Source organism: Meleagris gallopavo, chromosome 5 (assembly GCF_905368555.1).
Source record: "Meleagris gallopavo chromosome 5, MGAL_WU_HG_1.1, whole genome shotgun sequence".
Taxonomy (NCBI): domain Eukaryota; kingdom Metazoa; phylum Chordata; class Aves; order Galliformes; family Phasianidae; genus Meleagris; species Meleagris gallopavo.
In genome coordinates, this window is record NC_139408.1 from 11,323,830 (window position 1) to 11,342,991 (window position 19,162).

At 39.2% G+C, this 19,162-nt stretch overlaps 1 protein-coding gene and 1 long non-coding RNA gene across 2 annotated transcripts in view; one reads left to right on the top strand and one right to left on the bottom strand.

Moving 5' to 3' along the window:
• Nucleotides 1-19,162, bottom strand: part of ABCC8 (ATP binding cassette subfamily C member 8) — a 67,341-nt gene that overhangs the window by 769 nt on the left and 47,410 nt on the right. Inside the window, exons 24-38 of the mRNA XM_085224240.1 lie at nt 18,839-18,938; nt 17,936-18,183; nt 16,797-16,957; nt 15,594-15,663; nt 14,854-15,011; nt 13,213-13,305; nt 9,643-9,745; nt 8,340-8,453; nt 7,602-7,722; nt 7,309-7,439; nt 6,549-6,627; nt 5,568-5,676; nt 3,899-4,002; nt 3,181-3,314; nt 1,783-1,845 (exon numbers count right to left, since the gene is read on the bottom strand). Of these exons, the coding sequence (XP_085080366.1) occupies nt 1,783-1,845; nt 3,181-3,314; nt 3,899-4,002; nt 5,568-5,676; nt 6,549-6,627; nt 7,309-7,439; nt 7,602-7,722; nt 8,340-8,453; nt 9,643-9,745; nt 13,213-13,305; nt 14,854-15,011; nt 15,594-15,663; nt 16,797-16,957; nt 17,936-18,183; nt 18,839-18,938 (1,788 nt within the window). The remainder of the gene's footprint in view (nt 1-1,782; nt 1,846-3,180; nt 3,315-3,898; nt 4,003-5,567; nt 5,677-6,548; nt 6,628-7,308; nt 7,440-7,601; nt 7,723-8,339; nt 8,454-9,642; nt 9,746-13,212; nt 13,306-14,853; nt 15,012-15,593; nt 15,664-16,796; nt 16,958-17,935; nt 18,184-18,838; nt 18,939-19,162) is intronic.
• LOC146544235 (uncharacterized) lies at nt 12,382-14,909 on the top strand. The gene is made up of 3 exons (XR_014883398.1): nt 12,382-12,567; nt 13,087-13,183; nt 14,244-14,909. It is a non-coding gene; the product is annotated as an uncharacterized LOC146544235 (long non-coding RNA).

The following is a 19,162-nucleotide window of genomic DNA, read 5'->3' on the forward strand; positions in this document are numbered from 1 at the left end:
GTCCTACTTTTCATCCTGATTTACCATGCAAACACTGCAGACAAATATGAAGCCAAAGAGCCATGCAGATATTCAAGTACTTCACTTGTATAAAGGAACTTGAGAAAGGTTCTACAGGTTGAGTTTAAGGACATCCCTAGTCCAGGGTCCTGTCACTGAGTGTTGCCACAAGAAGGCAGTCAGGAACATGGGAATGGGGCAAGCGTGTGTGGTACTGCTCTCAAGTGTTCTCCCAACCCTGTACTGCTTCTGCTATCAAAGCCTTCTTGAAGTTGCTCTCAATCTCTCTTTTTTTGTTTTGTTAACCTTCCTTATTTATTTTCACATGTAAGATGCTTACCATCATTTCTGTTTTTATCATTTGGCTGTGGGTTCAACTTTTATAACAGTAAGTAGTCACATTTGTAACCATACCTTCCGCTTCTCCCTTATTTGAGCTTTTTCTATATTTCCACATATTTCCTACATTCCTATATATGTTTCCTATAATAAATAGTATGCACTAGCCTTGGGATTTTTTTTTAATTCATATTGTTTAGGAATTTTCACTATCCCAATCAAATTCTTTGCTTCTTAGTTATTTCTTTTTTGTTCCTCTACCCTTTCTCCATTAATTTTTCTCCATTTTTATGGAATTCCACTTTTTAGCACTGAATGTAACTGCACTGCATTTTTAGCTTGCATTAATCCTGCAGGGATGTTTTATCTCAAAACTCTACGGTACCTGTTACACAGTCACTCTTCAGCCATAAGGTTCTCAATCAGATTCTGGGCACCCTTCATGTCAAAACAGGACTTGTACTTCCTTCTGTGCCTTCCTAGCCAGGTGTTCCATAAAACAACCACCGATAGCATCTACACATCTCATGCCTGCTGCAGTCTTTGTGCGACATTAATCCAATATGCAGACAGGGGAGGGACTGAAATCTCACATTCCACTGCAGCACCACTCAGTATTTTCGTGGAGAGAAATCAGAAGGTTTTATGCTTCTTATTCGTTTGCTTTTCTTATAATTGCTTGATGGGTACCGTGAGATAAATCAGGTTTTCTGTTATACATTTGCTCAGTGAAAAGAAAAAGATGCTGTAAGATTCTTGAGCATACATTTCTTGAATCGGGCTTAATTTTTAAATGCAAAGAAGCAAATTTACTTTATTTCACCTCCCTGAAATACATGTATTTTTAGAAAGTAGAGGACTAAAAGAGATGTGTAGTTCTGACATATTTGTCAAGCCAGCTGCTTTGATTCAGGTCAATAAACAATCTTATTTATAGATACTTGAGAGCTTTGTACAATCACTTCAAGAGTATGCAAACCTAAATTCGATCACATTAAGCAGGGATGGAAGGTTTATTTTTATAAGTCAGTAAAATTCTCTTTCACTTGTTTAAATACTGAAACAAAATTGATCCCTCCAGTGGCAGAAATAATCATGTAATTTTCCTCTTCCTTAGTTAAATGATTATTGTGCCTTGAGAAAAGTCATATTTCACAACAGTCAATGTCACGTTATATTTGAAATTAGCCTAAGATACATAACAGGAAACAGACCACACGCTGATAGGTCTTTACAGGCAATCAGACCTAGCACTGAGCAATGTGGTTCAGAAGCTGTTGTTATGTATTTAAATAAGAAAGCTGTTTAGATGGTTAAGCACTTCATTTAAAAACAAAAAAGTAGTGGCCAAATTAACAAATCTCTTAACACTGACAAAAAATGAAGAAACGCAGCATTTCTAATTCTTGTTTGGATCAGAATGTTAGCAGAGACTGTACTTACTGCTATTGTAACCACAGTACGATCAGCAAATGCAGTCATGACCACCTTCTGGAGTATGTTCTCCTACAAAAAGGAAAACATTTGCTGCTTTTCAAAGAGCAGAAGTTACACAACAGGCACATAGATCTAGGAAAGTTTAAATAACCACTGATCATTACATGCTTTTATTGATCCTTTGCAGCAGAAATGAGAAATTAACTCCACATCAGAACTTCGGTCAGAGCCTGGCCCCCAGGTGGCCCCACTTGCTGCTGCTGCCCTCACTGCCCCTGGGCTTCAGTGCCATCATGTTGTTCACAAACGGGCTGTGCTCTGGCTCTCAAAGAAAGGCCTGCTACCCAAATTCAATCTCATAGAGAAGGAAATTGAGGACAAATTCAGGGTGCTGCCCAGCTGCCTGCACACTGGCCCCTCTATGGTATGTTCTTCACCCTGCTGGAAGCCCAGGAATGTCCCAGCACATTGGGGACATCTAACACCATGAGGTGCAGGGAGAAGCAAGGGAGTGTGCTGTACCTGGTATGCAGTGAAGAAGAATTTGCGATAGTTTGAGAGTACATAGTTCTCACTCAACAAGTACTCATCCATCCCTATTTAGGAAACACATTGTTGTGTACCAAACTCTGCTTACAAATGTCACTATAATGGATATCTTTACTTGCTATTAATTTTTCACTACATACATATCCCAAGGAATGAACTGCATTCAAGATGTGTTCAAAATTCAAAATGTGTTTTAACTGTGTGGTGTAATTCCAACCTTACTAACACTTACCCACTCACATTTTAGAGAACTAAAAATTCTAACTGCTGTAATAAGCCACTTCCATTATATTCTTCACTTATAGAACACTGTCATAATGAAGAGCACTGAAGCTTATAACCAAGGAAGAATCTTAAGAATTTGGCTAAAATCCACTCAGCGTGCTATTGCTGTGTGGTTTAACCTCTGTCCAACAATTTCTGGCAATTAATGCAATCATCTAGTATGTCTTTTCTTTGTCCTTATTTCTTCAACCCTGTTTTCAAGACTTCTAACTTCCTGACTCGTCCTGTACACCATGTTGGGAAAATTTCTCAGCTCACCAACTTACCCTCCACTGACCACTGCAGCTGACCTTCCAAAGCTTTGTTTGCTTTAGGAAATCAAACTGCCAATGAAAACAACACACTTCACTTTCCTAATGCAAACAATGTTGCAATAACTTTTCAATTCTTAGTAAAAGGATTTAAAGGCACGTTAGATGAGTTACCAATAATGCAAACTAAATGAGTCCACAGTAAATATGGTGTAAGTATGTTACAGCGCAGATAGATCATCCTCCCCATTTTTCTTTTCATGTAACAGCTGTCACCCACTTCAATGAAAATAAGGAATTGGAAACACTTCAGACTCACTGTTGCCATGTCAATAGATGCTGTGGCTTCATCCATGATGAAGATGCTGGTCTTCCGCACAAAAGCCCTCGCTAAGCAGAACAGCTGCCTTTGGCCCTGGCTGAAGTTTTCACCCCCTTCTGTCACGATAGCGTCTGGAAAGGATACAGCAAAAACATCACTTATACGTTGTGGACGTAGATGTGAGTATGAGAGGCGCAGGTCAGAGCAGGGCAGATATCTCACTTTCAAAATTTTCCAAGTAATATTTTCTGATGCTGCTGCTGGCCCAGTTTTATCCGCTTATATCTACTGTTCCAAACAACCAGAACTTCTCACTCACTGTAACTCAATGTATTCTTTATTAGATATCAAAGTAGCTAACCATGTTTAAGAGTAAATTTCTCTTGGCCATGTGCAACTCAGAGCACTGCATCCCTATCCAAGTAGCCTCCATCCTTTTTTTCCACTCTAAGGCTTTATAACTTAGGGACACCTACAGCTCCATCAGGTGCTCAGAGCCCCATCCACCCTGGCCTTGAGTGTCTCCAGGGTTGGGGCATTCACCACCAAAGTTAGATGGATCTAGCACCCCTGCCTGCAGGAAACTGTTTTTTTCCACTTTTCATAAACCTAAAAAGCTTTTTCTTCAGCAACTGCCTTCCTAATAAATAGTAAATGTGAAACAGAAAGGTTGTGAACAGAAAAAGTAATCTTCTCCAGAAGGAGGTCTCATTACCTAGGCCTCCAGGCAGTGCCTTCACCACATGCTTGAGCTGAGCTATTTCCAATGCTTCCCACAGCATGCTGTCAGTGCACTTCTTCTCAGGGTCCAAGTTAAACCTACAGTTATGTGCAATTCAAGAATATCAGTCAGCATCAACTTCTACAATGTGTTTCTTTCAGTGTGCTTAGAAACAAACCAGCAAATAATTGGAATCATGCTGGAGATCTGGGCCTAATTCATATCTCTGATTGATAGAAATCCTCTGAATTAAGCAGACTTGGTCTGTACTTACACTGCTGGGATTAAGAACAAAATGCCACTTCCTCAGTTCAGCAGAATGGGAAAGAACGTCCTGTTTTGCAGGTATCTCCCCTTGCAGAATTTACTTTATTCTGAATTAAGTCAAGAAATCATTATGTTTTATTACAAAAAGCTCTGAGGAAAGAAATGTTGAATATAATCAGGTTTTTTTTTTGTTTTTTTTTTATTTATTTTTTTAACAAATGCAAAAATTCTACCATCTCTCCCTTTAGATTCAGTATGTCCTTTTGGTCCTTACTGCTATGGAAATACTAAACAACAATTTAGCTTCACACTGAATTATGAAACGTGAGTCTTTACCACAGCTGAATAAATTTATGGATTTATGAATGGATGAGTATTGTTGCAGTTTGCTGTGGCCCAAAAATGATAGCAACAAATGTGACTCTTGGATCATATTTGTATACAGAGCAATAATCAGAAATAAATGATTCAGTGCCATGTGTACTTTTTTTGGTTTTACTTTTTATGTATTCAGCTACTGTATATGCTGTGAACCAATGCTGACCTAGATATATTTCTGAATAGGTGAATGATGAAAACAAAGGGATACAGTCACTCTGTCTTCTGACATGAAGGAATCATGCTGTATTTCAGCAAGTTCAGGAGATACTCCTGAGACACGTATTAGTCTCAAGTCAGCAAACTCAGAAGCCTGTATCATTTCCAGTGAACTCCAATGACTTTTCATGTAAAAACTACAGCTGCAGGTGCTGCAACTCTGTACTGAGGACTGCACCTTTCTAATGCAAATGACTCAGACATATGAAGGGACAGTTTTTGGAAACTAGAGCATTTTGCTCATTGTTTCTACTGCATTATCAGCTCAAAGAAGAAGGAAGAGAAAAAAACAGAAGAGCCCAAAAAGCTGTTTGATCATACAGATGAAAGAATAGCTAGAGGAGCAACAAAGGATAGAGGCTCCAGGATACAAAACCCCACAAGTCCTACAGTACTTGCCATATTGTTCTATTGCTTCCCCTCTCTCTGCATTAAACCTGCATTTTCTTCATCTCATTTTATAAGGCAGGCAGATGCAAAAATATGGAGGAGGATTTCAAGAATGGCTGTATAGTTATGGGTATTTGATCAATGCACTAAGCTCAATCCTAAAGGAATAAATAATTACTTTCTCTTCTTCCCAGGCACTGCATGCCTCATGCTGACAGCACACTAAGCAGGCACAGACAAGTGAGGACATGCACTCTGGCAGGGGTGGATAAAAGCACCAAAAGAAAGCCGTGATCCTCCAAAAGGAGACCCAAATCAAACAGCTTGCTATCAGCAGTTTTGTACAAGTCGTTATATGGGATAATGCACGTAGTGACTGGTTTTTTTAGTGCTGGTTCTTAATGCTTACCGGATTGTTCCGCTGAATAAAATAGGATCTTGGAGAATGATTGACAGCCTGGATCTCAACGTCTGTAAGGGGAGCTTAGCGATATCTATACCATCAATGATAATCCTTCCTATTCGAAAGAAAAATGACAGTCTGCTAGACTGTTGGTCATGCCACACATCCACTGACAAAGATATGGCTCACTTTCAGCTTGCAGTACATTGCAGCAGGAACAAACCTGGAGTTGCATATCCCTTTATTCAATAATAAAACAAGTTTTGATTAAGCAACAAGCACAGTTCTCTTAACACTAAGCCTCAGCCATAAAGAATGTGAAGTATACCTATAAATTTTAAGGAATGATTAAAAATATTACTGCTTGACCAGTACAAACACATAGCAAACAACAAGGTAAGAGATTACCTCAAATCAGTGACTAGTCACCAAGGGGAACAGTTGTTTCAGGAAGCCAAATCACTATTGAGCACTTGGAAATTTTATCCCCAAGTACAACTGTCTGGCTTTGCACAAGGGCCCTGTGGACAACAATTTTAAGATGCACAGGAAGGTACTCTGTACGCGGGTGGCTGTGGTGAACACCAAAAGAAGTATGGCAGGAAATTCCAGGGCAGCAGGCCCGACGGCAGACAAGTCTTCCAGACCAAGTGAGTCCTATCTATTATGTCTTGTGTGCAGATCCTTGGTTGTATTTGAACATTTTTTCATTCTATTCTTTGCTCCTACTGTTGGGAATTAACAGCACTGTCACCCTCTGCCACTCTTGGACTTCTCCTGTTACAGAGACTGAGAATTTTTATTGATCCAGCTTGTCAATAGCACAGGTGTTAAATGGCAGATGATAACACATTTACTCAAAGGTGGCCAGATATATGTCTCACAGATTCCAAAACTGCACTTCAAAGCTGCTGTTATTCAAGAAAGGAATATCAAGATATCTCCAGGAGCTAAGCTTGACAGATACAAAAAAAAGTGTAATCTTACCCTCAAAAGTATCAACCATTCTGAAAAATGCAAGAGAAAAGGAAGATTTTCCACTGCCTGTTCGGCCGCAGATCCCAATCTGTGACACAGAAAGAAGATGATCATTAGCTGAGTGGAAATTGTCAGTGTGTTCGACACTTAAGATGACTGGATGGAGATGCTATTCCAATCCACTGAACAGTTCCATCAGACTGAACTGTTTACAGGAGAGTCTCTAAACTGTCTCTTTGTCTTTACAGGTCTGAGCATTTAGTTATAAATCAAGGCCAGTCCTATGTACAGGAACCATTGGAGAGGTGCTGGCCAGTGCTGTCAGCAAAGGATAGAATCCAGAGGTGGCTTTGCTGAGCAGGAAGGACGCAGGCAAACAGAATTCAGGAGGAAAAAAAATAAAAAATGAGAGCAAAGAGATGCAGCCAAGCGATAGAGAAACGATGAGAACAAGGGAAGGGGAGCAACATGGGAATGATGGAAAGTAGGTCAGCATAGTATGGGGTCACTGTCACTTCTTTTGTCACTGTGTGCTGACAGCAGGGCACTGGGGTACTGACATGTGGTGCGTAGTTCTGACTTCTCACTGTAATGTACTTCTAAAAACTAAGACACACAGCAGATTTCTTCCCAGTGCGCTACATTCCTTTACAGAAAGAATATATCTGCAATTCTGTCATTAAAATGTACAGCGGTATACCCTTCCAGAGCTACGGTTTCTATGGTGTACTACTCTAAAGATATTTTCAAAATCATTGCATTTACTTACCTTTTGTCCTGGAGAAATATGAGCATTGACATGCTTTAGCACTGGCTTTAGGTTGCTGTCATATCGGACACTAAGGTTCTGGATTTGGATCTCGCCTCTGTCTGGCCAGTTCTGAGGGATCTGTGAGGACGCTACACCAGAAATACAAGGGAAGGAAAAAATAAACCAACAACCCTTCCATGATATATTCATCAGCTCATTAAGTGATAAACTAAGTTATTCATGGTAATACACTGCAAAATCATTAAAATTTCAGCAAGCTCTTTCTGCATGCTGCACAAAACTGCACTTACAAAGAAGCCCTTCGTAATTTTCAGCTTCTGTTTTGAGAAGGCCATGGATTCTTTTCACTGCACCCAGCTGGATCTCCATGTCAGCCAGGTTACGAACCATCCAATTCAGATAGTTAGACACCTGATGTAAAGCAAATAAACTCCTAAATTCCAGATTTTTAGTAGTTTGCATCATTTGACCAGCATGCAGCTTATATTTCTCCAAAGCAACAACTTGTTCAGCCTTGTTGAGCTGAATTGGTGAACAAACAGAATGGTACACATCAATAGGGTGACAATGACTTTGAGTTAAACTTCCTAATTGCAGTGCACAGAGACTTTGGTACTATGGACATGAGTGGAGGAAGAGAAAAAGCAAAGACAAGTGAAAAGACATCATCTTGCTAAATAAAACTGTTTGACAGTCCAGAACCATGTACTGGGACATAATTACAACTGATACACTGAAACATTATTCTTCACAATGGAAGAAATATCAAAATGTAATGCAGCTTGGCCATATTTTTATTGACATATTTGAACTACTGCTTCAGTGAATATTTTATCTAGAAAATGAAAAAGTATATACTCAAATATGTCAACCTCTGAATGTGCATTGAAGTTAACACATGGTTTCAGTGATGTTACAGTACCCACGGAGAGATGTATAGACACCTTCAATCTTCCTGTTCATCTCTGTGCCCTGAAGAATTATAAAAACATGTTTGGGAGAGACAAGAAGGGTCCTAAGTTTCTTACCATAAGAGCATAGGTTAGTCCCAAGCCTACAAGTCCCGAAGAGAGTTTACTATACAGGCAACTGGTAATAGAAGTGACAGCTGCTATGAGTACCACACATGCTCCAATGTACTCCTGAAGGAACATGAATAAGCTCCATCACTACAAGTCTACCAATGATGAAAACGTTCTCATAACCACATAGCAAAACACAAACCCATTGCACAGTTCAACATATAGGCAGAAAACACCCCATAACTTTATACAGACCTTGCTTGAGAACCTATTTGTATTGCTGTTAGCATGGATGTGTTGTTTAGAAATGCTTTTGTAGACTGGAGTTGTACCAACACTCCTATCTTCTAGAAAAGTCAACACAAGTATGTTAAGCATATGATGGAGATGGCTGAAAAAACTTGAGATAGGTGAGAAAAATGCCCACATGATCCTCTGTGAGCAGATCCTCTCTAATGAGAGACAGCTGGGAAGCACTGTAGTCTCTTCTGGGTGCAACCATCACATTTGTTCAAACAAGCTGTTCTTGGACAGAATGCAACTATTAGATTGTGTCTCTCCACGATGGACTTTTGCTGCTTTAATTAAAACTGTGATTCAACTTCTCACAGAGAAGTCTTTGAGTAAAATTATGTAACAGACTAGAAAACGACCTCTGTAGGAGGGAAGTTGTTATTCTTGTATATTTGTACTTTGCATTCCTCTATGCTTTGTGAACCATTAATGGCAGTAATGCATCTGTCGTCATTCACAACACAAAACTCCTTGATTTACTTTTCAATGATTTATTTTTAATGTATTTTTTTTTAATGCCAGGCCACTTTATTGAGAACTCTAAGGAAATGGACACTTGAGTATCTTTGGCATTCTTCAGAGGACCCCAACCAAGCAGAAACCTGTCTACATCCTTCTGCTTATTAAGAGTTTCAAAGATGTTGAAATGTTCCTGTAGAGCAACAAGGCAAAGGCCTGCTAGCAGTGACTGACAATTTCTCAAAGGCATTCTAGCTGGCAACACTGTCAGACCAGATCTCCTGATACTCTTCTGTACACAAAGGAGCCAGTGCGATCTTTAAGAATTATTCCAGTCTTGGAGAAATAGCAACAGGGTACAGGAAAAATTCACACTCTGTTCAGACTTCTGGATGGGAGGGCACATGTTCGTTACACATATACATAGAGATAAGGGTACAGCATCAAAACTCAAATGAGGCTGCAAAACAATTGGACATTTTCTTACGTTGCTTGGAATAAAGTGAAATCAATTCACTGTGTATACAAGAGAAAAACTAAACATAAAAGTACTTGCCATGCGGACTTCCAGCCAGCGATTAGCAGCTGTAAGGAAAAGGGAAGCAATGTTGTTGGAATCTGTGTATTCAAGAAGCTTCTGTCGAAATTTAGCTTCATATCTTAAAAAAAGAAAAACCAACAACAATCAAAACCAATCAGAAAACAGTCAGGCCTCGGGTCTAAGTAAAACAGAAAGCAAAATTAATTTAGAGGGGTTTGTGTTCATGGAGAGCTTGACTCAGAGGTTTAAGTCCATAGTTCAGGAACATCATCCACAGATTTATATTAGACATATGTATATTGCATTTGTATCTTTAGGAGTAAATGGATTTTATTGCACTGGTAGAACTCTGTGCACGACTTCTGAAACATGGGGTATTTTCTAATTATTTTATTACATGGCAACTGTGAGAAAGACAAACCTGAAATGAAAAACAAAACAGAAATAGCCCACACATGTACTTGTGAGAAGAAGTATTGGTGCAGGTAGAATGCAGTTCTTCTTCTCAGATTAAATTTTAAAACTTCAGCTCACATTGCTGTAGTGCCTACAAACTTTTCCATTTTTAAAGCATAAATTTAAAGTCCTCTGATCATGGAAGCTCCAGTGTTAATTACACGCTTATCCTTATCACTAATGAATGGAGCACTTCAGAAAACAAAAAGCCAATAAAATGCAGCAGAATGGAAAGAACCAAATTTTCTACCTTCAGAAATGAACTAGCCAGAGAATACAAACTAAGAGCAATTGCAAATGGGTCTGTTTACAGCTTATGATGGTAGATCTGCACCCACTCATAACAAAAGCTGCATGAATGAATTCTGCCTTGAACATAACAAATAAGAAAGGGGATGACTCCTGGCTACACATATTTAGATGGGGTCTTGGCCAGCACGCAAGTCCACCAGTCACCTCTTTTAGCTGGGCATATTTATTTGCACAGGTATAACTTAATGTGATCTTAATAAAGATGTCAGTAATTATATCTAATAATGAAGGAAAGGTATCACAAAAATCATTTTCGGGGTAGTAATAGAGGTTTGTAGGCCTGAAGATTATGCATCTGTAAGCTGACCGTTTTATAAACTTTGCCCTACTTACATCCTTCGATATTATGCTTGTAACAAACACTGCTTATTTATAAACTCAGCTCCTGGTACACTGGTATGAAGGAATGATACGCTTTGTTTAATTATGAAGTACGTAGCTTAGAGAAGGTTTCAAATTTGTCTGCTACAGGGTATCCTAACCCTTATTTTGAGTACAGTATAATAAAGTTCCAATGTAAATGGTTTATGCTTTTCAGACAAAAAAGCATGATTTTGTGCAAATGAAGTAACAGTTCACATAGTATAGCCGTGTGTCCAGACATAACAGACATGTTGGCTGTATGTAATGGAAAATGGCTGCTAAGGGCCTGGGCTGGCTCCACATGTATTGGTGTGTTTGGACAGTGTAGAAACGTCGCTCCTGAAAGCGAGCAAGCACTCACGTCACACCATGTTGCAGCTGGAGGGCCCTGCCTGTCCACAGGACACACTGCCCTCAGAGCTCTGCCACTGGGAGACGGCCGTGCTGCTTCTAGAACCCACCCTATTTAATTTCGGTACCTCCATACCACAAGGCAAAACATGATGTAGATATGAAATTGCATCACGAGTCAGCCACAAGTACACATGTGGAACGGTGATGCAGACAAAGTTAGTGTTGTCAGTGGAGTACTGCAGAAGTACCAGAATCTGTTCACAGAAGGTATCCCTAGCTTATCTGGTTTCTCAGAGCACAGCCCTGTCTTTGCAGAAACCTTAACATTTACAATTTATTGATTACTTAGCACCAATGCTATTTGAAGTGCCAGAAACACTTGCAAGCTATAAATCAGGCCATGGCATCTGCTGAAGGTGTATTTATAGCTGCAGCAGTAGCTGTCTCTCTGATCTCCCTCTGGATTTTTGTACATTTCTTTCCCTATGCATTCTGATAAGTACAGGATGGAAAGCAACTAAGAGTAAAGACACTTCAGGAACAACTGGCACCTAACTAGATGACTAGATTCCTGAGTTAGCGTTATTTTTAGGGACACTCAAGCTAGCAAGTCTGAACTGCACTCCTACTAATATGTTATGCAGCCGAGAAGCTTTGCAGACCTATAAATAGGCAGGTTAGCAGCTGATGCGGGAGGCTGGCAGGCAGATGGAGTACAGGACTCACAGAGCACATAGCTGCTTGGGTCACAGATGCATCGTTAGTGCAGGGTACAAGAAAAAAAAAAAGAGCACAGAATAAAACTCTTTCAAGGGGGAATTCATCTCAAGGTGACAGGAAGGACCAAGAGGGAATGGTCCAAATGGCTGAGAGTATTAGCCAGATGGTATTCAATGTAATTTACTGCGTCAACAACTGAGAATGTACATCATAATACTCTAAAGATCCCCTTGATAATGTAAAAGATTATGCAGGTAAATGAGAAAAGCAAGAATTAAAAGAGAAATTGAATTTTCCTTAAAAGTGAACACAGACATAGCTACAAACTACAGAACACTGCTGGCACTTAAAATAAATATCTAATAATAGTAATTTGAAAATATTATGCTGTTCTACCTCTCTTTAGGAGGCTATCTTCAGCCAAAAAGAAACAAGATTTTGTCCTGGTAGTTCCTACATTCTGCTATTTATACCCTATTTAGAATTGCTTAAAAATAGTCTAATTTTTGCATTAATTGTATTATAAAATTAAATCTGCAGGTTAAGAAGAATAAGCAGCACCGTTTCAAAGAGAGAATAGTAACAGTAATAATTAACAGGCAAAATGTGTAGACATCTAGATGAGATGGGCGTGGAAGACATTTGACTGCATTTGAATCAACTGGGAAAAGCCAGGAATAGCACCAATGCAGAGAGAAAGCAGCTGGTGAGCACTGCAGTAGCTTCATTGGAACTGTGAGTATCAGCGACTGCCATTTTGTAACAGACACACAGCTCAGGCACATTAGCAGGTATTCCTAGGCTGCTCCTGTCAGCTCACCTTGGCAGAAAAATGCATCAAAACAGATAATAAAGACCGTGTCTCCAAGTTGCATATTTTCAAAACCAATCTAAATAACCACATTTTCAGCTAGCAACACGAACTATAACTTGTAGCTTCTGAAATTACCAGCATGCACAGTTTATCTTACCAGGACATCGGCCCATACACAGATTATCCTGGCATAACATGTTACTGCATATTCGTTGTTCCATGGAAACTGTCCAAATACACAGCCTGCCACAACACACGCTGCGGTAATTGCAAGCCAATTTAGCTCCTTAAATCACATTTACCCAGAAAGTTTTTTTCAGGTTGCGTGCGATTGCGTGGAGGGTTAGTACAAGCAGAAGATACATTAGCCTGTTTCTCTATAGTAGCTCCTTCACATGCAAAATACTTAGTCCTCAGTATTTTACTTTCCCTTCACACAGTGCTTTGGGGACCATGGATTGCTTGGTGATCCAAATGACAAATACTTGCACCTGCGCACTTGCAGAACAGAATCAAAAAAGGACGCTCAAAAGAGAGGTAAGAAATGTTTTCTTAAAAAACTGTACCTGAAGGCTCGGATGGTGGTCAGGCCTTCAACAGTCTCTGAAAAATGGGAAAGTAATGGGAGCTGAGTGCTGTCATCCAGCTGCTGAAGGTCCCTAGAGAGGATTATGAAAATAATTTTGTAAAAAATCTGTCGTCCTGTTATTCTCCTGGGGAATATTAGCACAGTAATTACACACATAGCATTCAGATGGGCTGCAATGCAGCACTGCAGGTCTCTAAGCAGGGAATGAAGTCCCCAGGAGGACTTTTTTCTTTAAATTTGAGTGCACACAGTGCTGGACTTCCGGATAAATCTTTTCCCTTCACTGCCTTCCCTCGCTTCTCTCATGTTACTAATTCTTATATTCAATATTTTATTCATTTAAACATAATTCTGGCTCAATGCTGAATATGAATTTAATGAGATACTTCAGTTAAGCAGAAGGCAAAATGCAACTTTGTCTTCATTCTCTCCCCACCCCCAGAGGACAGCACAACTTCACACTGAGCTAACAATACACAGACCCTGTAAATGAGAACTTGCAGTTCTCAATTTCATGTTTAGTCATCAAGACAGTGGAGGTACACATTGGGTGAAATTCTATTTAGACTCATGTCCTTCCAGGAGGAACTAAGAATTGTTTGCAAAGAGTCCTTCTTGATCCATGCACACACAAAAGGAAAAATGCAGTGCTGCTGCAAATGCTTGTTGAGCACCAGCACAAGGGAAGCAGCATAATTGTAGAAGAAAATCACAGATGTGGCTAACATTTTTAACTTGTTGGATGCTAAAAGACACTCAGAACAAGTGAGGATGTTTCCACGTGCAGGAACAAAGGGCAGTACCATCAGGGCAATGCTCCATTCTGCAGCCTCTCTCCCTGGCTCTATAGACTTCTGTTTTCAATTGGACAGGCAGGTGAAACATCAGTTTCTCTGCTCTGTCCCCACATTGTTTGGACACGTTCAACATGCAACCCCTGTGGAGGACAGAAGCTGTTGGTTTGTTTTTTTCTTTTGGTTTGATTCATCTTTCTTTTCTTTTTCATAGAATCACAGAATGGCTTGGGTTGGAAGGGACCTCAAGGATCAAGTTCCAACCCCCTGCCACACACAGGATTGCCAGACACTAAATCAAGTATAGACCAGGTTGCCCAGGGCCCCATCCAACCTGGCCTTAAACACCTCAAGGGATAAGGACATCCACAAACCTCTCTGGGCAGCTTGTGTCAGCACCTCAAGACCTTGTCAATATAAAACTTCCCTTTGACATTCAACCTAAATCTCCCCTCCTTCAGTTTAAAACCATTTCTCCTTGTCCTAACAATATTACCCATGTAAAAAGTTGATTTCCCTTATGTTTATAAACTCCCTTTAAATATTGGAAGGCTGCATTGAGACCTCCCTTGTGTCATGTGAACTGAGAGAAACTTTCATCATGGACAAAGACCTGCTCCTGCCTCCCAGGCTTGGTTCGAAGAGCTGCAGACAAAATGCACTTGTAGAACAAAAAATTTTACTAGGATGGATTTTGCTCACCTTCAGATAAGACAATGCCTTTGACAAAACCAATTGCAAAAATAAAGACCCTTCGCAATTCTGCCATCATGCACTGCAAAAGATGTTTCAATAGCCAGAATGACACAGGTCTATATTCTTACCGTGATGCAACTCGGAAGTATTTCTGGATGAAGTAACACATGATTGCAAGGGGAACCAGGGCAATGAGAAACATTGGTGTGACGTATGAAATCACAGCCAGAGCAGATACACACAGCAAAGTGGAGCGACTCAAACACTCCAGGGTGGCAGGAATATGCTGGGTACATAAAGAAGTACACAGAATCAGAGAAATAAATGCATAGCATATAAGACTCCCACAGTTACAAATAAAAATATATATATAAAATAGAAGCTTTGAAACACTGAACAAACAGGTCTGCTTTTGAATTTACTCCTGGATTTTGGGAAAGCATTGCAGCCTGGAATAAACATGGAAATCCGAATTTCAGTCATTAATATTTCAAGCAACAGCATTTGCCTTTTTCTCAATTCATTTGCTCACATATCTGAAAGGAATAGATTTACCCACTTTTTAACTAAGTGGGTGCTCTTAGTTTAAGGATATTGATATTGACCTACTTTCTCTTCCCTTTTGTATAAGATGGAAAAAAAATAAGCAAAGCTTCTTATAATTGCAGGATATCTTAATTAAATAAATGTTTTTCCAATGTGCATTTACAGCTGAGGAATTCATTTGGAATCCAGAAAGTTGTGAAGCAAAGTGATGCAATATTCAAAATTATAGATCACCTGCAAATTTCACCTAAATAAGAGAATGCAATTTTTGAGACTGAGAAAAATAAGGTATCATGGGAGCTCAAATGTATTTCTTGAGTACCTGGTCGATAGTGTTGCAATCAGCTGAAAATCTGTTTAATATACTTCCCAGAGGTGTTGTTTCAAAAAACCTGAAATGAGGCAAGGAATGGGAAAGATCATACCACCCATACTAAACTAGTTCTTAATTTCTTTTCTGTCTTTCATAAACTATGCACTGTGCTACAAACACAAGGCAATAAATCAACAAACATGGCAAAGTTTCTCATGTTTCCCCATAACCACATCTTCCCCAGTAAAATAGCAGTCTTATTCCCAACAACAACAAACATCTCCTCAGCTGCCTTTACTGCCCAACCTATGTAAATCCCATGATTACATTTGCTTTCACATTTGCAATTTTAAACTCTTCAGTTTATGAAAAATGCAAGCAAAGATCAATCACAAGTTTTGACATTTTTCCTGAGAAGAAAAATACATAATAAGAACAGCTGTTGGCATAATGCATTACAAGTCCTTTCCTTTCCATTTGCCCATCCAAGATACAAACTTTGTTATTACTATGTAGTTGGTAACTGTCCCCTAGTTTATGATGAATCTAAAGTCTAATTCTGTCTTGGGCAAAAAAAAAAAAAAAAAAAAAGTTTTTTTTTTAAATGACATTTTCAATATTTATCCTTTCCTCATGACTTCTGAGCTCAATATGGCTAACACTAAAATAAGTATTTTTCCAAATGTTCAACACTTGCAGGTTTGAATAAAGCTACAACTGTAATGTGGCAGCATTGGAAATAAAACACACACAGGACAAAGGCCTTTACTGCTATCTGTGCAATCCCAGTGTGCTCCACTGATGCCTGTGATGACACTTATCCAGGCTCCCTGACTTTCATGGGCTTGCACAATCACTGCTGACAGTACATACTTCCATGATTAAGATTACAACACACACTCTGCATGAACTGCACCACGTATCACCAATTATTGTGCTTTCTCCTTAATTAAAACAGCAAAGAGAAATAAAATATGCTAAGAAGGAAATATCTGAAGCCACAGTCAGACAGGAGAGGCATTTGACCACCGTCCAGGAACTCAGGCAGGTTGGGTACCATTTATCAAAGTTTGCTCAGTAGCTTGATACTTGGTGACTTTCAGTGATACATTATAAAACATGAATCAGGACCACTTTATAGAAAAAGAAGACTGCCTTGAAGTAAGGAGTACAGAATGATGACAGTAGTTTGTATTATAACCAGAGGAATACCTCATTGGTGCCAAAATAATCTTATTCAATAAAGAAGCGTGCAGCTTTTTGGTGACTTTCAAGCCAGTCCACTCTACTGCTATGGATGTGACCAGACATAACACAATCCCGAGGCAGCAGAGAATGCTGAAAATTTTTGAATATGGAGAGTGGTTGAAAACCTAAGAAACAAAGAAAGAGCAACATATTATTCATTGTAAATTAAACTTAAAAACCAATGAAAATAAATGCAGGACTGAAAAAATGTAAGGAGTAAATCCTTCTTCCCCAGATTTTCCCAAAATTACATTTCCAGTGATTTCACGTTAAGCTCAAGTTTTTTATCCTTTGGAGAAGTGACTGTTTGAAGGAAAGTAAGAGAGAAATTCAAAATTTAAAATGATAGAACACTAGAAAAAGAACTGATAATTTTGAAAATTTTATCTCAAGAAAAAAACAACAACATCTTCAAAGCATTTGCTATGGCTCTGGTGACCGGGCCTATTCTTTGAGTGAGAATAGAATATAATAGTTATTATTTTTAAATATTAATTTCATATTAAAATCCATCATCAATAAAACTTTTAGAGAAAAAATAATGATCCCAGTGAAATCAAACACAAACCTCCCAAACAAATGTGTGGGATTATTTAGAGGCACTCAATTCTCACAAAGAAAGCAATCTCATTCTAACGAAATCCCTCCGCTACAACTTTGTACACACAGAGAACCCTGCTAGGTAACCCTGAGGTCAGCTCCATGTGAAATTTACCTGGAGAACAAGGAAAACAGGGTATTGATCATAAAAATCAGGGTTCCTCATATATGACAAAACCTGAATGCCCTATTGCAGTGAGAATTCTATCATATGGGAAAAACATAGAAGTACCGTAATATCAAAATCACTTTAGAGACCAAAGTGTAGGGATATCAGCTAAATGACAAAAACAAAGTCTGGCAACAGGAGAACAATAATGCACAAAACTTAATTGTTAGCTTTATTGTGTCATGTGCCCGAAAATGCATTAACCTTCAAAATGCTCTGGATGGCTCTATTACTAGGAACATAGCACACTGCATACAAATCTTGGAGCAGAGGTTGAGTGTGGGAGTTCACCACTGGCTACACGTGAGGAGGGGCTGAGCAAGGTATCTCGTACCTCACAGTGAGAGCAGTTTTTCAGCTCTACCTCCATCTTCTCAGAAATGGCATCTGATGTCCAGCGCGCCAGGCAGTAGTCAATGGCCACCATCACCGTGTGCTTCAGCAGCTGGGACAGAACCAGCAGTGGCAGGAGGAGAATCCCTGCTGCACTGAGGTACTTCCCACATGCTCTCCAAGGCATCTTTGCTCTCTGATGTAGCACAGAGGACAGGTTGTCTTCATCATCGCTTTCCGTTGCTTCTTCTGCAATGTCCAAAAAAATAAATAGAAAAAAAAAAAGAGTACAGGCACACTGACTTCCTCTTATGCACCTTTCACAGGAACTGGCAAGTGACAACTTCAAAACACAAGCTATCATACAGCAAAAAGGCTTTCAGGTGAAATTATTTGCTCAGTAAGCACACGTATTACCTTGCTGAAGTTATAATAACAAGTAATACCTGCTAAGAAGATGCAATAAGCATAGTACTAGTTGTTCAATGTTTTGAGCAACTTAGAAGTGCTGGCTTGATTAAAAAAGGAAGTGATTTTTCCTAGGTAAAACCCTAAACAAGTGTGCAAGTGTGCTCAGCTGCTGACGGGTTTGAAGCTCATCCAACATGAATTAGTCAAAATTAATTCATCTCCCACTATCGAACTATTATAAGTATATTAAAAATCACTCAGAAGTTTGTCAGATGCTATGATGGCTTGAAAACATTAATGCAGAGATGGTTTTCTGATGGTTTGAAAACATTAATCCAGAGATAAGCTCAATGGAAACAGCACTCTTAGAAACCACGATCCACCTGCAAACCAAGGTCTCTCCTGCTAGTTTGAAAGTTGTTAATTCGTTGTAATATAATTTAACTGTAAAACAGAAGTGTAGTGGTGGTGCGCATAAAGGGTGCCCTTTTACCTTCATCTTCTTCATCATCTTTCAACAGTGCTTCACGGGAATACATAGTCCTCCGGAGATTTGTTCTTTCCAGAACATTTTTAGTTTCAATTGTAGTCTCCTAAAAAGGAACGGTTAGTGTACTTTCAACCACAGAATTCTTCAAAACATGAATAACTGTGAGGAAATCTGTTTTCAATCAAAACATCAATGAAAAATAAAGGAAGCGAGAATCTTCCATCATGCAGCTACAAAGGACTGACGTGCCACTGCTGCATAAAACCAAAGGGCATCAATTATGTAACTGACATTCACTGCAGTTTGTCAGTTCCAGCTCTCTCAGTC